This window comes from Carex rostrata, chromosome 22 (assembly GCF_964058835.1).
Source record: "Carex rostrata chromosome 22, lpCarRost1.2, whole genome shotgun sequence".
Taxonomy (NCBI): Eukaryota; Viridiplantae; Streptophyta; class Magnoliopsida; order Poales; family Cyperaceae; genus Carex; species Carex rostrata.
Window position 1 is genome coordinate 600127 of NC_135939.1, and position 16753 is coordinate 616879.

The window sequence follows — 16753 nt, forward strand, 5'->3', positions numbered from 1 at the left end:
AAAGGGACCGAACAAGGTTAGTTGTGCTGTGTAAAACTCACCCGCACTGCGAGTTCCGCCTTTTTACAACCTCTGCGGGTTCAGGGGAAGCATGGATGATTAAGAAGTGTGAATCACCTCATACATGCAAGTCTGCGTCCACAAGGAGAGACCATGCGCAGCTGACTACATCATTAATTGCCGATGCAATTGAGGAGGACATTAAGTTGGATCCAACGATGAGCATCAAGGCGGTGGCTATGACCGTCAGACACAAATACAAATATGTAATCCCAAAATACAACAGGCGATGGAGAGGTCGTGAACTTGCCATCTGCAGGATATTCGGTAGTTGGAAGGATTCATATGGCTATCTGGCACCATTGCTCCAGGCCATGGCAAGTACAAATGCCGGCACCGTATATGAGCGATGGCATGGCCCTTTTTTTGATAAAGACGGAGTACTAATAGAGGGAGCTAAACAATTCAAGGGCATAGCATGGGCTTTTGGTGCTTGTATCCAAGCTGTGCCATACATCAGACCCGTTATCAGCATTGATGCATGCTTCATGTCTGGCCGTTACGAGGGGAGGCTACTCATAACATGCGCATATGATGCTGATAACCAGCTGTTGCCTTTGGCGTTTGCAATTGTTCATAAAGAGGACAGCGAGAACTGGGGATTCTTTATGCAGTTTTTAAGAAGACGGGTGATTGGGGAAGGGAAGTTTTTCTGTGTGATATCAGACCAGCACAAAGGAATAAAATATATTTTTGATCGTGAAGATTACGGTTGGTCAACCCGTACTGGCCAGTGTGTGCACAGGTTGTGTATGCAACACATTGCGGAGAACCTTTCCAAGGCAACCGGGGGTGACAAGTGGGTTACTGATACATTTAGATGGAATTGCAGAAAGAAAAAGCCGAGAAGGGTGGTAGAGATGACTAGCAGTTTTGCAAAGGTACATGTATTTCAATTGTTTACATATATTATTGTACTTTAAGAAAACAAATTTTTTTAGTACAATTGTTTACTTACATTATTCTATTTCCTTATTCTTTATGTAGTACATGCCAAAGGCAAATCTCTACTTAATGAAGGTGGGTAAAAATAATCCCCGAGATGTCAACGAAGATCCAGCATACGAGAAAATATATCAATCCCGTGATGGAGGTTGGCGTTGGGGAATTATGACCACCAACGGATCCGAGTCGCTGAATGCAGTATTCAAGCAGAGTCGGATGTTGCCTGTGGCTGCAGTTGTAGAGGACACATTCTACAAGTTAAATGCCTGGTTTGAGGAACGGCGTGCTAAGGCCGCATAATTAATAAGGATGAACCAGTCATTTTCAACAAGGGTGGAGGAGAAACTAAGACGACACAGGGACAAAGGTGCAACTATGACCGTGATCCCGATGGGTAATGATGGAACAAAATTCGAAGTGCAAAATCCAAATGAGTACGTTCCTACCAGCCGTAAACCAGATGGCACTATGGCGTTTGTCAAGAGGGCTTGCAAGTACGTGGTTAAATTCGGAGATGCCAGGGCGGTAACCTATACATGCCAAGGACCCCAACTAAGTTACATACCCTGCAGTCACGTGATGGCAGTATGCCGAGTGAGTTCCGTGAGGATCACTATGTTGCTGACATGTACCGTACCGATTACCTTGCTTCCACTTGGGGTGGATCTTTCCATTCTTATCTCGATCAGCATGAGTGGCCTGCATATGTCGGTGATAGAATACTCCCTTCAGAATGATGGATAAGAAAGGGCAGGAGGAGACACAAACGTATTGTAATGACCATGGACGAGATGGGTGGTAGGCGACCGTCGGAAAATCGGGCTCGCTGTTCTGTTTCCGATAGGCGCAAGGCAGGTTCGTAGAATTGTACAAAATTTATTTATGCTTTAATTATATTAATTACTAACTGAATTGCATTGTTATATTCAGATGCAATAAACGAACACAACGAAAGAGAAAATGCCAGAGTTGTTGCTGAAGCAACCGGTAGAACACAACCCCCTCCTCCTGTAAGCCAATCATCTAGTAGCCAAGCCTCTACAAGTAATGCCGCACCTGCCACTGGTACCAGAAGAACTAGTCGTTTGTTAGGTTTATTCAGACGTGGTGGCAGATAAACTTGCTATTTTGCTTATGCAAATTGATTTATTTGGTATATGTATATGTGTATGTGTATGTGTGTATGTATATGTATATGTATATGTATGTGTATATGTGTATGTGAGTTTTTTGTATGTGTATGTGTATATATGTATGTGTATGTATATGTGTATATGTATATATTATACATATAGTTCACCAAAAAAATAAAAATATAAAAAATCAAAGTTATAAAAATTTACGACATCACTCTGTAAATATATCAAATATTTTATTTTTTGGCATACGCATATTATGTACACATAATATTTTATTTTTGCACATACACATATACATAAACCCTAAACCCTAAACTTTTTTTTCACAAAATTATTCAAATCAAATACTAAGATTTCTCTCAAAAAAAAAAAAAAAAAAAAAAAAAACACATGGGGCGCCCGGGGGGCTGGCGCCTCACTGGCCTTATGGGCCGCCCCAGGGGCTGGCGCCTCACAGGATATCTTGGGCCGCCCGAAGCCCAAGCGGTCAGGGCATGTTTAAAAAAAAATTGGGGGCAAGGGCATATTTAAAATTTATATTTGTTTTAGGGATATTAATAAAAATGGCCGCTCTTTATTGGGCGGATTTAAAAAACGATGTTTATGAGGATAAACTTGAAGCAATGTTTGGTTTGATCAAATTAGAGCATAATTATAACCTTCCTTTTTTTTATTTTTTGAGGGAATAATTATAACCTTCCTACCCTTCCATGAGTGTGGTCTTTTTCGTGTGGTATTATATATTGAATCTAATAATTAGTAAGTATCATTCACAATACGAAAAGTAACCAAGTTCGAGACACAGACATGTTCCGTAAGATTTTTGAAATGACAAAATGTGTTTGACATTTTTCGCCAAGGCTTTTTAACTTGTATAAATTACAAAGTGTTATAGCAATTTATTATTTCTGTATTTTAAACTATAACATTTCTGCGTATGTCAATTGGAGCTACGTTTTTTAGGATTCTCGTATCATTTTGCAACAAAATGAATCTGATATTGGATATATGCTGCGGCCATTTTGATATTGTCTTTCGTGTTTTCTTTTATTTTTTGCAAATTGGACTCCAAAAAGATATAGAATTGTATTTAATATTTGATCATATATTCATATGATGATGAGAATTTGAATAATTGATGTTGACTGTACATTGATATTGATCTGACCCAGAATAAATAATGTATATCATACAATGTTTTCACAAACTATAATTATATAGTAAAATAGGTCTGTGTTTGCTTGGTACAAAAGAAAATGTCCATGTATGTTTTTTTACTTCTATGATTTTGGTTTAATATACTTCCTCATGTTTTTAAAATGAGATAAAAATTTAATCAGATGTGACTTTTTATTTTATCAAAAGTGGGTATGTCTATCGATTTCATTAGAAATCAGAAGAGAACTGTACCTAACTTATTTAACACTAATCAAACAATCTAGAGAGAGCAAACAATTATAAGACTTCTTACTTATTATTTATGTAAATATTTTTATGAGATATTTGATATTAATCACATAATATAAAATGAATAAGTTGTCGTGTACGTTTTTTTTTTTTTTTACTAATTTTAAGTTTTTTAGAAGAAATTTTTTATATTTCTAGCTATTTAAATATTAGCAGATCAATTTAGAAAAAGTTAATATATTTTTATTATGCAAAAAAATGTGCTTCTATTTTTGTCAACTACGTATCAGAATATTGCTTGATATCATTTATTTTATTTCACAAATTTTTATCGTACTAATATTGATTAATAAATCTATAATAATGTCTTTATTAAATTAATTAAGATTCTTGTTTATTATGTATAAGACTACAAACATCTTAACTTTTTTAATTATATAATGATTGAGGCTATGGTAATATATACGTATATCGCAAAATAATACGATACACACGCATTAGGTGTTTGTTATTAAGCTTATCAAGTTCAAATTATTGGATTTAATTAATACTGTTAAAATCGATCTATTTTATTAGAGATGTGTTTCCATATAAAATTTATAAATTTCTAAATAAGTTGTATAAAGTGAATCAGTCACAAAATAATTAAAATAAATGCATTAAAATTATAAATGTTATTTTCAAATTGTCCTAAATCTTAGAATCAAGTGATTTTTTTTTTAATTTGAAAATTTTGTAAAATTATTGTCTACGGTCATACAAATACATTTTTATATAAATATTACATTGAGCAACTTGAATCGACTGTTTAAACTGTTTAAACTTGTCTACGATCATACCAATAATATGTATATTACCACAATCTTGCTCTTATATTAATATATTTAAATATAATTAATATAATGGAGATGGCATAATGTACATTGTAAATTAAAAGAGGTGGTTTTATTCACATCAATATTTTTTATTTCAAGAAAATTATCGACCCGAACTGTTCAACTTTATTTCTATATTAAAATGTAGTTAGATATCAAATTTTATATTTTTAAAAGAAATTTACTATTTATTTAAGTATGTACAAAATTACTATTTTTTAATATAAAATAGTACAGACCATTATATACGCGCTATGCATAGTAGCATAGCCTCGCTCTAAGAATAAAATTGTTATCACTTATCACCAACTTAATGCTTTTAAATGGCTGCTACCGGATTTTCAAGAAATGTGCCGATTAATCAAGATTTGGGCCCTTTGCCACTCCTGGACCCTAGCGGGCCTCTCAATTCCTTCCTTTCTGAGCTCCTCCGTTTAATTTCGACCTTATCCATCTCCATTCTACCATCCAACGGCCATCCTTCCTCTTCCCACACTCAATCTCCCGTCTTGTCAAACCTGCCAGCGCCGCTCACCATTCTACCTTTTGCTCAAGCCCCGATTCCCTCCCTGAACCCTTTACCTCCTCTCCCTAGATCATCTGTGGCATCCAGCAATGTTCCTCCCCCATCATTTACCGATATTGTTCGATCTTCAATCCTTTCCCAACCCGCTATCAAAAAACCCCCTTTCCGACAGCCTACCCGATCTGGTCCGCCTCCTTCAACATCAGCTCAAGCAGGGCTTGACTCGAGGCCCCCTGTCAATCCATTGTTTCAAAGATTGGCTAAGATGCGCGATCTTACCAAGAAAGGTGTTCTTGTATGCTATAAATGTGGAGACCAAGGCCACTCTACCTCGTCTTGCCGTAATGCCCTCATTTGTTTCCGTTGCAACAAAGCTGGTCATAAATCACCTAATTGCCCCTCTTCTAAACCTCCCATTTCTACCTCTCTTCCTCCTCCTCCAACTTCACCACCTCCAATTTCCAACCCGCTTCCAATGTTGCCTTCTCTCCCTCAAGAAGCTCATCTCCTGCCTGTTATCCGATACTTTGAGACGCCTGCCACTGCACAATTCCGTCATTCTTTATCTCAAGGTTTGGTTCTGACGGATATTCGTCGTAAGGGAGCTACCTACATCCAGGATCTTCTTACATACCTTTTTCCTGTTCCAAAATGGACCTGGATAGCCCGAGAATTAGGCGATGATCAATTTCTTGTAGCTCCTCCTGATTTGGAGTGGCGAGATCAAGTCCTGGCAGCTAAATCCTTGAACTTAGGGGGTATTCCTTTTCCAATGAAACCTTATGACTTTCATCATTTCAATGGAGGCCGTCGCCTTCAGGAATTCTGGATTCAGGTCTATAACTTCCCCCATGACCTTTGGCGTGATATTGAGCTTCGACAGCTAGCTCGAGAGCTCGGTGGTGTTCTACTTGACTCTGATCCTCGTTCTTTCACTCATCACACAATGCGTGTTCTTCGCCTTAAGATTGGAGTTCCTGACAAGGAAGTTATTCCTTCTTGTCGTCACCTCCTCTTCACTTATACAAATGGCAAACACGACAACTACTTTCTTCAGATACTAGTGGAAGATCCAATTCCCTCTACACCTTGGGGTCATTTACGGGGCCAGATCTTCCAAACCAGAAAGCGTGCTCGATCATCTTCTCCTCCTCAGCATCGCTCTGACATTGTTGGCCCTTCACAGCCACCTTTCCCAAATCTGCCAATACACACCCTCCCAGTGATGATCCCTCCATATACTTCTTTTATTCCGCCTCTAGCCCCCTTACCACCTCTACCTGCCCCCACTTCTTCGATTGCACAGGTGCTTCCACCTGTTCCAAGACCTATTTCTACATTTCCTACTCCAATTGCTTCATCTCCCACTTCCTCTCCTACAAACTTTTCCCAACCTATTTCTCAAGGCTCTCAACCGTCTACTGTTACTCCTATTGTCTCTGAAATCCCTATCATTACTTCTCTACCACTACCCATACCAGACCAGTCAGCTCCTTTCCTACCTACTCTTTCACCACCTCCAGCTTCTATTCCCCCTTCTCTTTCACCACCTCCAGTGGAGCCAACAGCATCAGTGCCAGTTTCAGCCGTGCCAGCTCCAACTGTGTCAGTCCCGGCAGTATCAGTGCCAGTTTCAACCATGCCAGTCCCAGTCTCAGCCGTGCCAGCTCCAATAATCTCAGTCCCGACCATGTCAGTGCCAGCAGCCGTGCCACTCCCAGCCATGTCAGTGCCAGCCGTATCAATAACACCCGTGCCAGTCTCAGCCGAACCAATTCATGCCATACCAGTTTCAACTGCACCAGCTTCATCTATTCCAATTTCTGACGTGCCTGCTTCTGCCGTGTTAGTGCCAGCTCCAGCTCCAGCCGTGTCGGGACAGGATTCAGCTTTGGCTAATGTCTCTAGGCCACCAGCTACCAAAGGCAAGGGAAAATCAAAGGTGCTTCCTACCACATCAGATGAGGCTCGCTATAGTCTTCGCCTAAAGATGAAAGAGGGGACGAGCAAGAACCATGATGGTAAAGGAGCCAATTCTGGTAATGCTATTCATTCTCAATTTCCTTATATTTACTTGACTGATTCAGAAATCATTGATTTGTTTGCTATTAGTGGCCTTAACCTAGGTTCTTCTGATGTGGAGAAATTATCTAATGTAAGTAAGCTTAGGTCTATGTCCAAATCTAGGTTTTTAAATACTTTCCCTGATTCTCTCTTTTCAAAATCTTCAGCTCCTGTTTCCTCTCCAATAGATATTAGTTCCTTTCTCTTAGACTCTACTCAGGATGACACACTAGTTCTTCATGATTAACATCTTTTGTTGGAATGCTAGAGGTTTGGGTTCTCCCAACAAAAGAAGATTTCTCAAAAACTCTCTTTCTGTTAAGCAAATAGACATTGTCTGTATTCAAGAGACCAAAAAAGAATCTTTCACTCCTCGACTGCTCAATTCTCTCAGTAATTCAATTAGTAATTGGACTATTAAAAGTTCCATTGGATCTTCCGGAGGTTTACTCTTAGGAATTAATGATTCAAAATTTGCATTAATCAATTTTTGGATTCATCAATTTTCCATTACATTACATCTCAAGAATAAGAGTAATAATTCTGAATGGTTATTCACAACTGTATACGGTCCAGTATTATCTCATCTTAGGAATGATTTTCTAAATGAAATTAGATCAATTCCTTCCTTAGGACCCTCTGCTTGGTTACTTTGTGGTGACTTTAATTTAATTAGAGCTAGAACAGAAAAACAAGGCCCATCATATAACTATATCTTAAGTAATAGATTCAATTCTCTTATCTCTTCACTAGAATTGATAGAACTACCTCTCCTTGATAGAAAATATACTTGGTCGAGATCTCTCTCATCTCCTTCTAAAGCTTTATTAGACAGATTTTTATGTACCTCTGATTGGTTAGCCCTTTATCCTGCTGCCATTGTTCACTCCTTACCTAGATGCTACTCTGATCATAATCCCTTAATTCTAAATACTACCTCAGTTCAGTTCTCTCTTAGGACTAGTATCAAGTTTGACAAATCATGGTTATCTAAAGATGGCTTTCCTGAATTGGTTGTCACATGGTGGACCTCTTTCCAGTTGGGTCCAGATATTGGTAATTCCTGGAAATATAAACTCCAATTTTTTAGGAAAAAATTACGTGGTTGGTATTCTAATATCCAAGGTGAAGTTAGAAGACAAAAACAATCTCTCTTAGCTGATATTGCTTCTTTTGAATCTCTTCATGAGACTAATTCTTTAACCCCAACTGCATTCACCCGTTGGAACAATTGCCAAACATCCTTATATAAAATATATCACGAGGAAGAACTTTATTGGCAACAGAGAGCCAAGCTTAAATGGTTTTTAGAAGGTGATCTAAATACAAAATTTTTTCATGTTACAGCCTCAGCCAAAAGAAAACGAAATACTATTTTATCTTTAGAAATTGATGGTTCCTTAGTATTTGACCCCATTTTACTTCAGCAGCATATCACCGCTTACTACAAGACTCTCTTAGGTTCTTCCTCACATAGATTTTTGACCCTACTCCCACACCTTTGGTCTGAATCTGAAATGCTTACTGTTTCCCAAGTTACTCTTTTAGAATTGCCTTTTACCTTAGATGAAATCAGATCTACCCTTTTTTCTTGCAACCCTTCAAAGGCTCCAGGACCTGACGGTCTCTCTTTTCAATTTTATCAATCATTTTGGGATTTAGTTCATATGGATCTCTTTAGTCTCTTTCAATCCTTTTATCATAGGACATTGGATATTTCTAAATTAAACTTAGCATCCATTTGCTTAATCCCAAAAAAAACAGATGCTTCCATTATTCAAAATTATAGACCTATAAGTTTGATTAACTGTAGCTTTAAGTTGATTACTAAAGTCCTTACCAATAGACTAGCTCTAGTTATGGATCCCCTTATTGATGACTCACAGGCAGCTTTTATTAAAGGTAGGCTTATAGGTGATAATATTATTTGTGCCACTGAAGTTCTTCACCAAGTTAGGTTATCCAAACAGCAAGGTATTCTACTTAAGTTAGATTTCGAGAAAGCCTTTGACAAGGTGAATTGGGATTTTCTTTTTGAAGTTCTTACTGCTAGGGGTTTTGGTCCTCTCTTTATTTCTTGGATTAGGGACATTTTGTATGGTGGCAGATCATGTGTCTCCTTTAATGGAGAATTAGGTCCTTATTTCCCTTGTAAACAAGGTCTTAGGCAGGGTGACCCCATGTCCCCTTTTCTTTTTGATCTTGTAGCAGATTCTTTAAATAAAATTCTTAGTCGGGCTCAAGCAGCCGGTTATATTTCTGGTTTAGGTACCTTTTCTCATGTACAGGGCGTGCTCAATCTGCATTTTGCAGATGATACCCTCCTATTTTTGAAAGCAGACCCTAAGATGCTAGAATATCTGAAGTTTTTACTTCTAGGTTTTGAACTATTGTCTGGCCTTAAAATTAACTTTGATAAAAGTGTCATGGTTCCTCTTAATATACCCAATGTTTTAGCTACTTCCTTGGCTAGTCAATTAAATTGTACTTTATCTAATCTCCCAATAACTTATCTTGGAGTCCCTTTACATTGGAAAAAACTAGGCCCATCAGATTGGTCTCCTTTGATTGCTAAGTTTGAAAAAAAATTGCAATCTTGGAAAGGTTCTCTACTCTCTCTAGGAGGTAGAGTCACATTACTTAATTCTGTCCTTACCTCTATACCTCTTTACTGGTTATCAATTTACAAACTTCCGGTGGGTATTAGACTCACTATAGATAGAATACGACGAAAATTTCTTTGGGCTGGTAATTCTTCAGAAAGGAGAAAATATCATCTCATTTCATGGGAAGTTATTTGTTCCCCTAAAGATCAAGGGGGTCTTGGTGTTCTCAATTTGAAATTCATGAATATTGCGTTACTTGCCAAATGGTGGTATAGGTTTAAAGATCCCACTGTTGTGGGAAAATGGAAATTAATTCTTTCCTCCAAATATAGCTCTTCCGGGTTATCCTGTTCTAGATGTTCTTCGTTTTGGTCCGGTGTTCTCTCTTTCAGATTTATTTTTGACTTAGGAATTAATAGAAGTATAGGTACTGGTAAGGATACTTATTTTTGGCTTGATAGATGGTTTGGTGATTGTGCACTGTATTGTTCTTTTCCTCAATTATTTAGTATAGTTTCTTATCCTTCTATCTCTGTTTTTGATGCATTTCATAACTCTACTCTAACCCTATCATTTAATAGGCAATTAACTGGTGTTTATCTTAATGAATGGCTGTCTTTATATTCTACCATTACTTATGATAAAGTTTTTTCTGATCTGTCCAAACCTGACTATATCTCTTGGAGATGGGGTCCTTGTGGAAAATTTACAGTCCACTCTCTATATTTGTGGATAGTGAATAGGGGTATCCCTAATAAAATCTATGATACACTTTGGAACTCCAATATTCCTCTCAAAATTAAGGTGTTTATGTGGTTGGTTATGCAAGATAAAATTTTAACTAAGGAAAATTTGCTTAATAAAGGTTGGCAGGGTGACATTTCTTGCCCTTTCTGTGGTGCATTTGAAACCATTGATCACCTTTTTGTAACCTGCCCTATAGCTAATTCTCTTTGGATATGGATTGCATCACATAATTCCTTTTCCTTTAATTGTTCTTCAGTTTCTGATTTATGGCAACTAGATGCATGTATTCCCTTGAAAGACAGATTACTCATTGAAATGATTAGAGCTGCAACTATTTGGGTAATTTGGTTAGCTAGAAATAAAGTTTGCTTCCAACACACTGTAGTTCCATCTAGTTCTTCATTAGGCCTTCAAATTATTGCCTTAACATCTTTTTGGTGTAAAGTTAAATTAGATGATACTTTTTTTAAATTAACTTTAATTTTACCTATGGATGTCTCATTCTTGAACCAGGCAGGTCTCATGATAATCAGCTCGGATTCAAGTATTCAGAACAGCCCATTGAATTCAGAAAACACAGATCCTGGTCGTGGTTTAGAAGGGTCTGATCTTTCTGATTACCTTAGGACCCGAGCTGAAATGGATGACATTGATACCGCTTTTGAATCCATCGGTAACCAAGGTGTTTTGGTACAGCTCTCTTCTACTTCTGAATCTGCAGCTACTACTAGTTCATCGTCTTCTATCGACAGCTCACTTGACCTTGCTTAGTTTTTATGCTTTTCGCTTAAATTTTTCTACTCTAGTTTCTGGCATTTGTTGTACTAGTTATGCCTATGCCATTTTGTTATGTTGCTTCTTTTTTTACTTTTCATGCTGAACTATGTCTAATTTGATGTAAGGACCTATATGTTTCTACTGAAACAGGTGGTAATCCACTTTTTTTTTTAAAAAAAAATATATAAAATAGTAAAAAATATAAAATTTGTTCTCCAAGCATCATATTGAAATATTCGGATTTACTGTTTGAATATAGAAATCATAAAATATGAAAACAAGTTAAAAGAAGGATTTTTTATTGGCCTATTGCAAATTTGCAATAGCCAAACTCGAAATGAATGCGTCATAAAGAAGGCTTCCCTCCGAAGTAATATCGTACCGTCGAAGTTGCTTCGTGCCTCTTCTGAAATCTTTACGATCTCCCACCGAGGCGTGCGTTCATATGTCAGATACTCGCCGCAGGAATGATAATAATCTCATAACCTCATATAATATTTGCGGTGACGGGGCTTCCACTCTTGACTTTTGAGTCTAGAGTCGGTCAATATATTGACAGAGTAGTTCTTACTTCATGCAGTGCATTAGTCATATGAATCGCTATTTTGACTATCGTCTGTGCACTGCAAGAAGCAAACACATGCTTTGTAAAAATCTTTACTCGTCTTGACTCTCGGTAAATAAAAATTTGGAAATTTCACGGTAAATATTTTAACAGAGTAATTTTTACTTTATGCAGCGCACAAATCATATATAGGACTGTTTGATTCTCAGTCCGTGCGTTGCATAAAGCCAAAACTACTCTGTTAGAATCTTTGCCCCAATTCCATACCCACTTTGTAATTTCCCCTTGCATCGATTCCTTTCCATCTCGCCCCGTCATTTCCCATCTCTGGTTTCTCTTTCTCTCGTCTCTCATGGCAAGTATGTTCAACTTCCAGCGAATGGAGAAGCAGACGGACATAGAGTCCGGACAGCCCGAGGCGTTGTACCCGGGCATGGTGGAGAGCCCCGAGTTGCGCTGGGCCTTCATTCGCAAGATCTACGCCATCTTGACCGTCCAACTGTTGCTCACCGCCGTCGTCGCGGCTGTTGTGGTCACGGTCAAGCCGATCTCTCACTTCTTCGTCTCCTCCAACAGTGGCCTGGCGCTCTATATCGTTCTCCTCATTCTTCCCTTCATCAGTTCTGTATTTCTCCTCTTCTTTTTTAATTGGATACAGAAAAATTGGGTTCAAATTGTCACCAACCATCAAAAATAAAAAAAAATTGGGTTCTTTTACTTAATGGGTCCAGTATAGAATATCTAGTTCGTCATTGCAAAGTACTTGTTTCGAATTTCAAGAATTGGAATTGGATATGTTTGCGCTGGAAATTAAGAAGGTGAAATTACTGATTCCTACTTATTCATGAGGAAATTGGCTGTTTTCTTCATTTTGATACTACCAAGGAGGGACTTAGGTTAACTCTGATCATTATCCCACATAATTTATTGGGTTTAACATCATTTAATGAAAAGGAATAGTTACAGTATGGGTTCAATTAGAAAGTGCCCGGTTATGAGAAATTAAGCAGAAACGGAAAAAAAAATGAAACCACCAATTTTTTATAGCCATTGATGCAGTGGTTAAATTTCTGAATGGGAATTCCAGGTCAATTCTGATCTCAGTCCTTCCTAATTTCTTGATTAAACATCCTTTTAGGAATAGGAGTTAGTTACTGGACATAGGGGGTTCATGAATCACTGGTGCTATACTAAAATTTTGATTTTAAGGGGAACAATTCCCAAAATCAATTAGAAATTGCCTAATAGAAAAAATTAAGCGAAAATGAGAAAATTAATCCACCAAATTTTAATAGCCATTCACATAAAGGCTATATTTTTCTGAATTGGAACCATGCCAATGAATTTAAATGGTGATGATTTTTTTCTGAGTTAATTCCTTTTCCAATTGATTTCTTGTTATAATATCTTAATTGTTTTTTGTGCAGTACTATGCCCATTGTATTACTACCACCAGAAGCATCCTATTAATTTTGTATTGCTAGGACTTTTTACCGCCTCCATCAGCTTTGCTGTGGGAATGTCTTGTGCATTCACTAGCGGTTAGTACACAATTCTTCATTTACTATTTATTGTATTTTCTTAGTTTAGTTATCAACTTATCATTACTTATGGGATATTACTATCTCTCAACTGATATATTAACTAACTAAACTTTAAGTAGCTGATCATAATAACTTGGTCGGTAATTATGATTTGGATTTAGCCAACCGAGAGATTGTTAGATGGTTGATTGTATAGATGATTGGAATATTAGTACGATTATATATTGCATAGAAATACAAGCCCCCCCCCCCCCCCCCCCCGTTGCCGCCCCCGCCCCAGGGGGGAAAAAAAAACCCTAAAGCTATGTCATTGACTTTGAAAAGGTCAAGATAGAAAATGACTTGGAACACCGTGTCAAGTTTTGGATTGTCATAATACATAATTTGATGAGCTGTGGTCAGCATAATAAATTAGCATGGTTTGACTTTTATAGAATACATGGTTCCATATTTCATTAATGAACCTAATTATACACAAAACCAGAAAAAGAAAAGAGATGAAAATTTCAAACCCAACTCTGAAATATGTTGAATTCTATTATTATAATTTAAAATGCTACAAAGTGTGCGTTCGTACAAATTGTTGAAAGTTATTTTAGTTATGCATCTGAACCACACAATTTATCCTCACCAGGATAACCAAGTTTCATCACCAAAAGTATTATTACTCCTTTTGTATAATGTTAAAAGAAAAGAGTGAGGCTATGGTACTATGCATAGCGCATAATGGTTTGTTTTATGGATCAATATATCTATTTCTAAGTCCAAACAATCGATCTGAACTGTTCAACATGTTCATCATATAAAAATGAACTTGTGGATCAAATTTTATATTTCTTAGATTTTTTTTACTATTCTTTTAGATAAGTAGAAAATCACTTGATCTAAAAATTCTAGACCATTCAAAAGTAGTTATTTTTTACCTTTCTAAAAAATTAGTAAAAAAATTCTCAAAAAAAGTAAAATTTAGTCTGCTAGTACAGTTTCATACGGATATCACATTGAACGGTTCAGATTGACTATTTGGACTTCAAAAACAAAAATATTAATCTGTAGTACGGACCAATTTGTGCTATGCATAGAGTACCTTAGAAAAGAAAATGTTCATACAGTGAATCCTTCATTTTGTGAATTTTTGGATTGATTAATGTAGGCAAGATAATTTTAGAAGCAGCAATCCTGACATCAGCAGTGGTGGTGGGCCTTACGCTTTACACATTCTGGGCTGCTAAACGAGGCTATGACTTCAACTTTCTCGGCCCCTTCCTTTTTTCTGCTGTCATAGTTCTATTGGTTTTCAGCTTCATCCAGGTAAACCAAAAATAATGCACTTATTTTGCCACTTGCCCCGGTAATTCTAATTCTAAAATTCATGATTTTGTGTATATGCTACATTTTTATTTTATTTTACTATATATAGGGTAAAATGGGTAATTTATAAATTTAAATTAAATTTTTATAGAAAAGACAATAAAATAAGTAAATTTGTAAGTTTTTGAAATATAGAAGGGTAAATATGATAGTATGAATTTTCTAGGGGAATATGTAATTTCAAAGTTTTTTGAGGGTTATACATGAAATTCCCCCAATGCTCAGGGGAATTTAAATGGATCACCTCAGTTCATGATTTCTTTACTCCGGTAGGTAGGATACCGGTCAATCCAATTATCAAGGTGGGTTGTATGACGCATGCTTGTTTTCAATTTGTATTCGTGATACCATCTTTCTTTTCTTTTTTGCTCATATAGATAATATTCCCCCTGGGCAAGATCTCTGTCATGATATATGGCGGTCTAGGCGCACTAGTTTTCTCTGGCTACATAATTTATGATACCGACAACATCATCAAGCGCCACACGTACGACGAATACATCTGGGCTGCAGTGTCACTCTATCTCGACATTATAAATCTATTCCTTCAGCTTCTCTCACTGCTCAGGGCGGCTGATAGTTGAAAACATGCATGAATTTAGAGACGAGTTTGAATTGAAAGCACGTTTAATTCTTTGGAATGATTACCTTTTTTTTTTTTTCCCAAAAGATGTGTAAATATGTTATTGTACTATATGGTAGTTGCTTGATTTGAGAATATCTAAGTTGTTATGAAGTATTATTGGAGATGAATAACTATCAACATCTGAACTTTGCTTAAAACTTGGGAAGGTATTCTCCAAATTGTTGAAAATGTCTAAATTGACCCCAGGATATGCAAGGAAGTATAGAGAGACTTTCCATCAATGCTGATCGTATGTATAGGTTTGAAAACTATTGTATTAAACTATGTACAAATGTATGATAATTCCCAGCAATTAAAATTATTAACTTCTATTATGCGAATTCATATCATCCATTGTATAACGGATATAAAAGTTTTACAAAACTGTCGACATTTTGATAGCTTATGGCAGCATCCAATCACATGTCATATATAGTTTTGGAATCCTTGTTAATAATTATTAAGATTTCTAGATTGTTTTTTTAATTTGATATTTGGATTTCTCTTTAAAAGGTGTGATTGAGAGAGTAAAAAAAATCCCAAATACTACCGGTAATTCATTGTTGCTATACTTGGCAAATCGTACATGTTGAAATGTATTTTAGTCAAAACACTTTCAGATTCAGATAGATGATTGGAGTTGTTTCCGATCAATTGATTTCGAAATAGGTATACTTTCAAGTTATAGAACTCGGATCATGCAAGTTTAGAGTTTTCTGAGTTTATAATTCTGTATCATTGGAACTATATGCAAATACTATATATATAGTGTATATTTTGAGCTCTATGTCAAATTTTCTTCGCAAATGCATTCTTATTTAATACAAAAAAAAAAAATCATTATCCAATTTTCAGTGAGATCAACATGACATCCCTATATAAAAAAAAATGGATATATTTAATTAATTACACAAATAAATTACTACGGAATGTTCTTACGTGATATTTATTTAGGTGTCAACCAACAAAAATATAAAAAAATTAAGCTTAACACCTATGCAAAGGCCTCCACCACCTAAACATGATTATGAAATGTATTTTATATTGGATTCAGTCGGTTCAGCATAATTCATATTCTGATCATTATCAGCTTGAGTCATGTAATTTGGAGTCGCTTCAAATTCGAATTTTTTTTCAGGTAATGGGTCACTTAGATTCTCCAAGTTCATATTTAGATGCTTATTAAAGATTTGGAAGTTTATTCAGGTTCATTTTTTTTTTAATTTCCGTTAACTAATGCTTCAGATTAATATTATTTTTTTTTTCAATTTTAGTACTGTCTGTCTGATTTATCGGGTCAAATTTCTGCACAAATTTTGGATTAAAGAATTGACTTCACACAGCACACGAGTCCTATATTTTATATGCGCTGCATGAAATAAAAACAGCACCGTCAATATAATTACTCGATTTTTCGGATGATTTACATGGCTAGAGTTACAACGCCCGTGGTTCTTACACTGCTTTGACATCAAAATTGACCAAAACCAAGCTATAAATAG

At 36.3% G+C, this 16753-nt stretch overlaps 2 protein-coding genes across 2 annotated transcripts; both read left to right on the top strand.

The window, feature by feature from the left end:
• The first annotated feature begins 4749 nt into the window (after positions 1–4749).
• On the top strand, positions 4750–11355 carry LOC144573724 (uncharacterized). Its single transcript, XM_078323477.1, has 2 exons — positions 4750–6991; positions 10887–11355. Exons 1-2 carry the CDS (start codon positions 4750–4752, stop codon positions 11138–11140), a joined length of 2496 nt encoding a protein of 831 aa, XP_078179603.1. The 3' UTR covers positions 11141–11355.
• A 629-nt stretch (positions 11356–11984) lies between these two features.
• On the top strand, positions 11985–15379 carry LOC144574046 (protein LIFEGUARD 2-like). Its single transcript, XM_078323874.1, has 4 exons — positions 11985–12331; positions 13139–13252; positions 14409–14566; positions 15004–15379. The coding sequence occupies exons 1-4, from the start codon at positions 12064–12066 to the stop codon at positions 15208–15210; spliced, it is 747 nt and encodes a 248-aa protein (XP_078180000.1). The 5' UTR covers positions 11985–12063; the 3' UTR covers positions 15211–15379.
• The last annotated feature ends 1374 nt before the right edge of the window (positions 15380–16753 follow it).

Excerpts from the sequence above, each read along its gene's own strand:
- LOC144574046 (XM_078323874.1), top strand. The coding sequence starts at position 12,064 with ATGGCAAGTATGTTCAACTTCCAGCGAATGGAGAAGCAGACGGACATA. Across the intron at positions 12,332-13,138 it reads CCTCATTCTTCCCTTCATCA|TACTATGCCCATTGTATTAC; the intron begins GTTCTGTATTTC and ends TTTTTTGTGCAG. Across the intron at positions 13,253-14,408 it reads GTCTTGTGCATTCACTAGCG|GCAAGATAATTTTAGAAGCA; the intron begins GTTAGTACACAA and ends TGATTAATGTAG.
- LOC144573724 (XM_078323477.1), top strand. The coding sequence starts at position 4,750 with ATGGCTGCTACCGGATTTTCAAGAAATGTGCCGATTAATCAAGATTTG. Across the intron at positions 6,992-10,886 it reads TGGTAAAGGAGCCAATTCTG|GTCTCATGATAATCAGCTCG; the intron begins GTAATGCTATTC and ends TGAACCAGGCAG.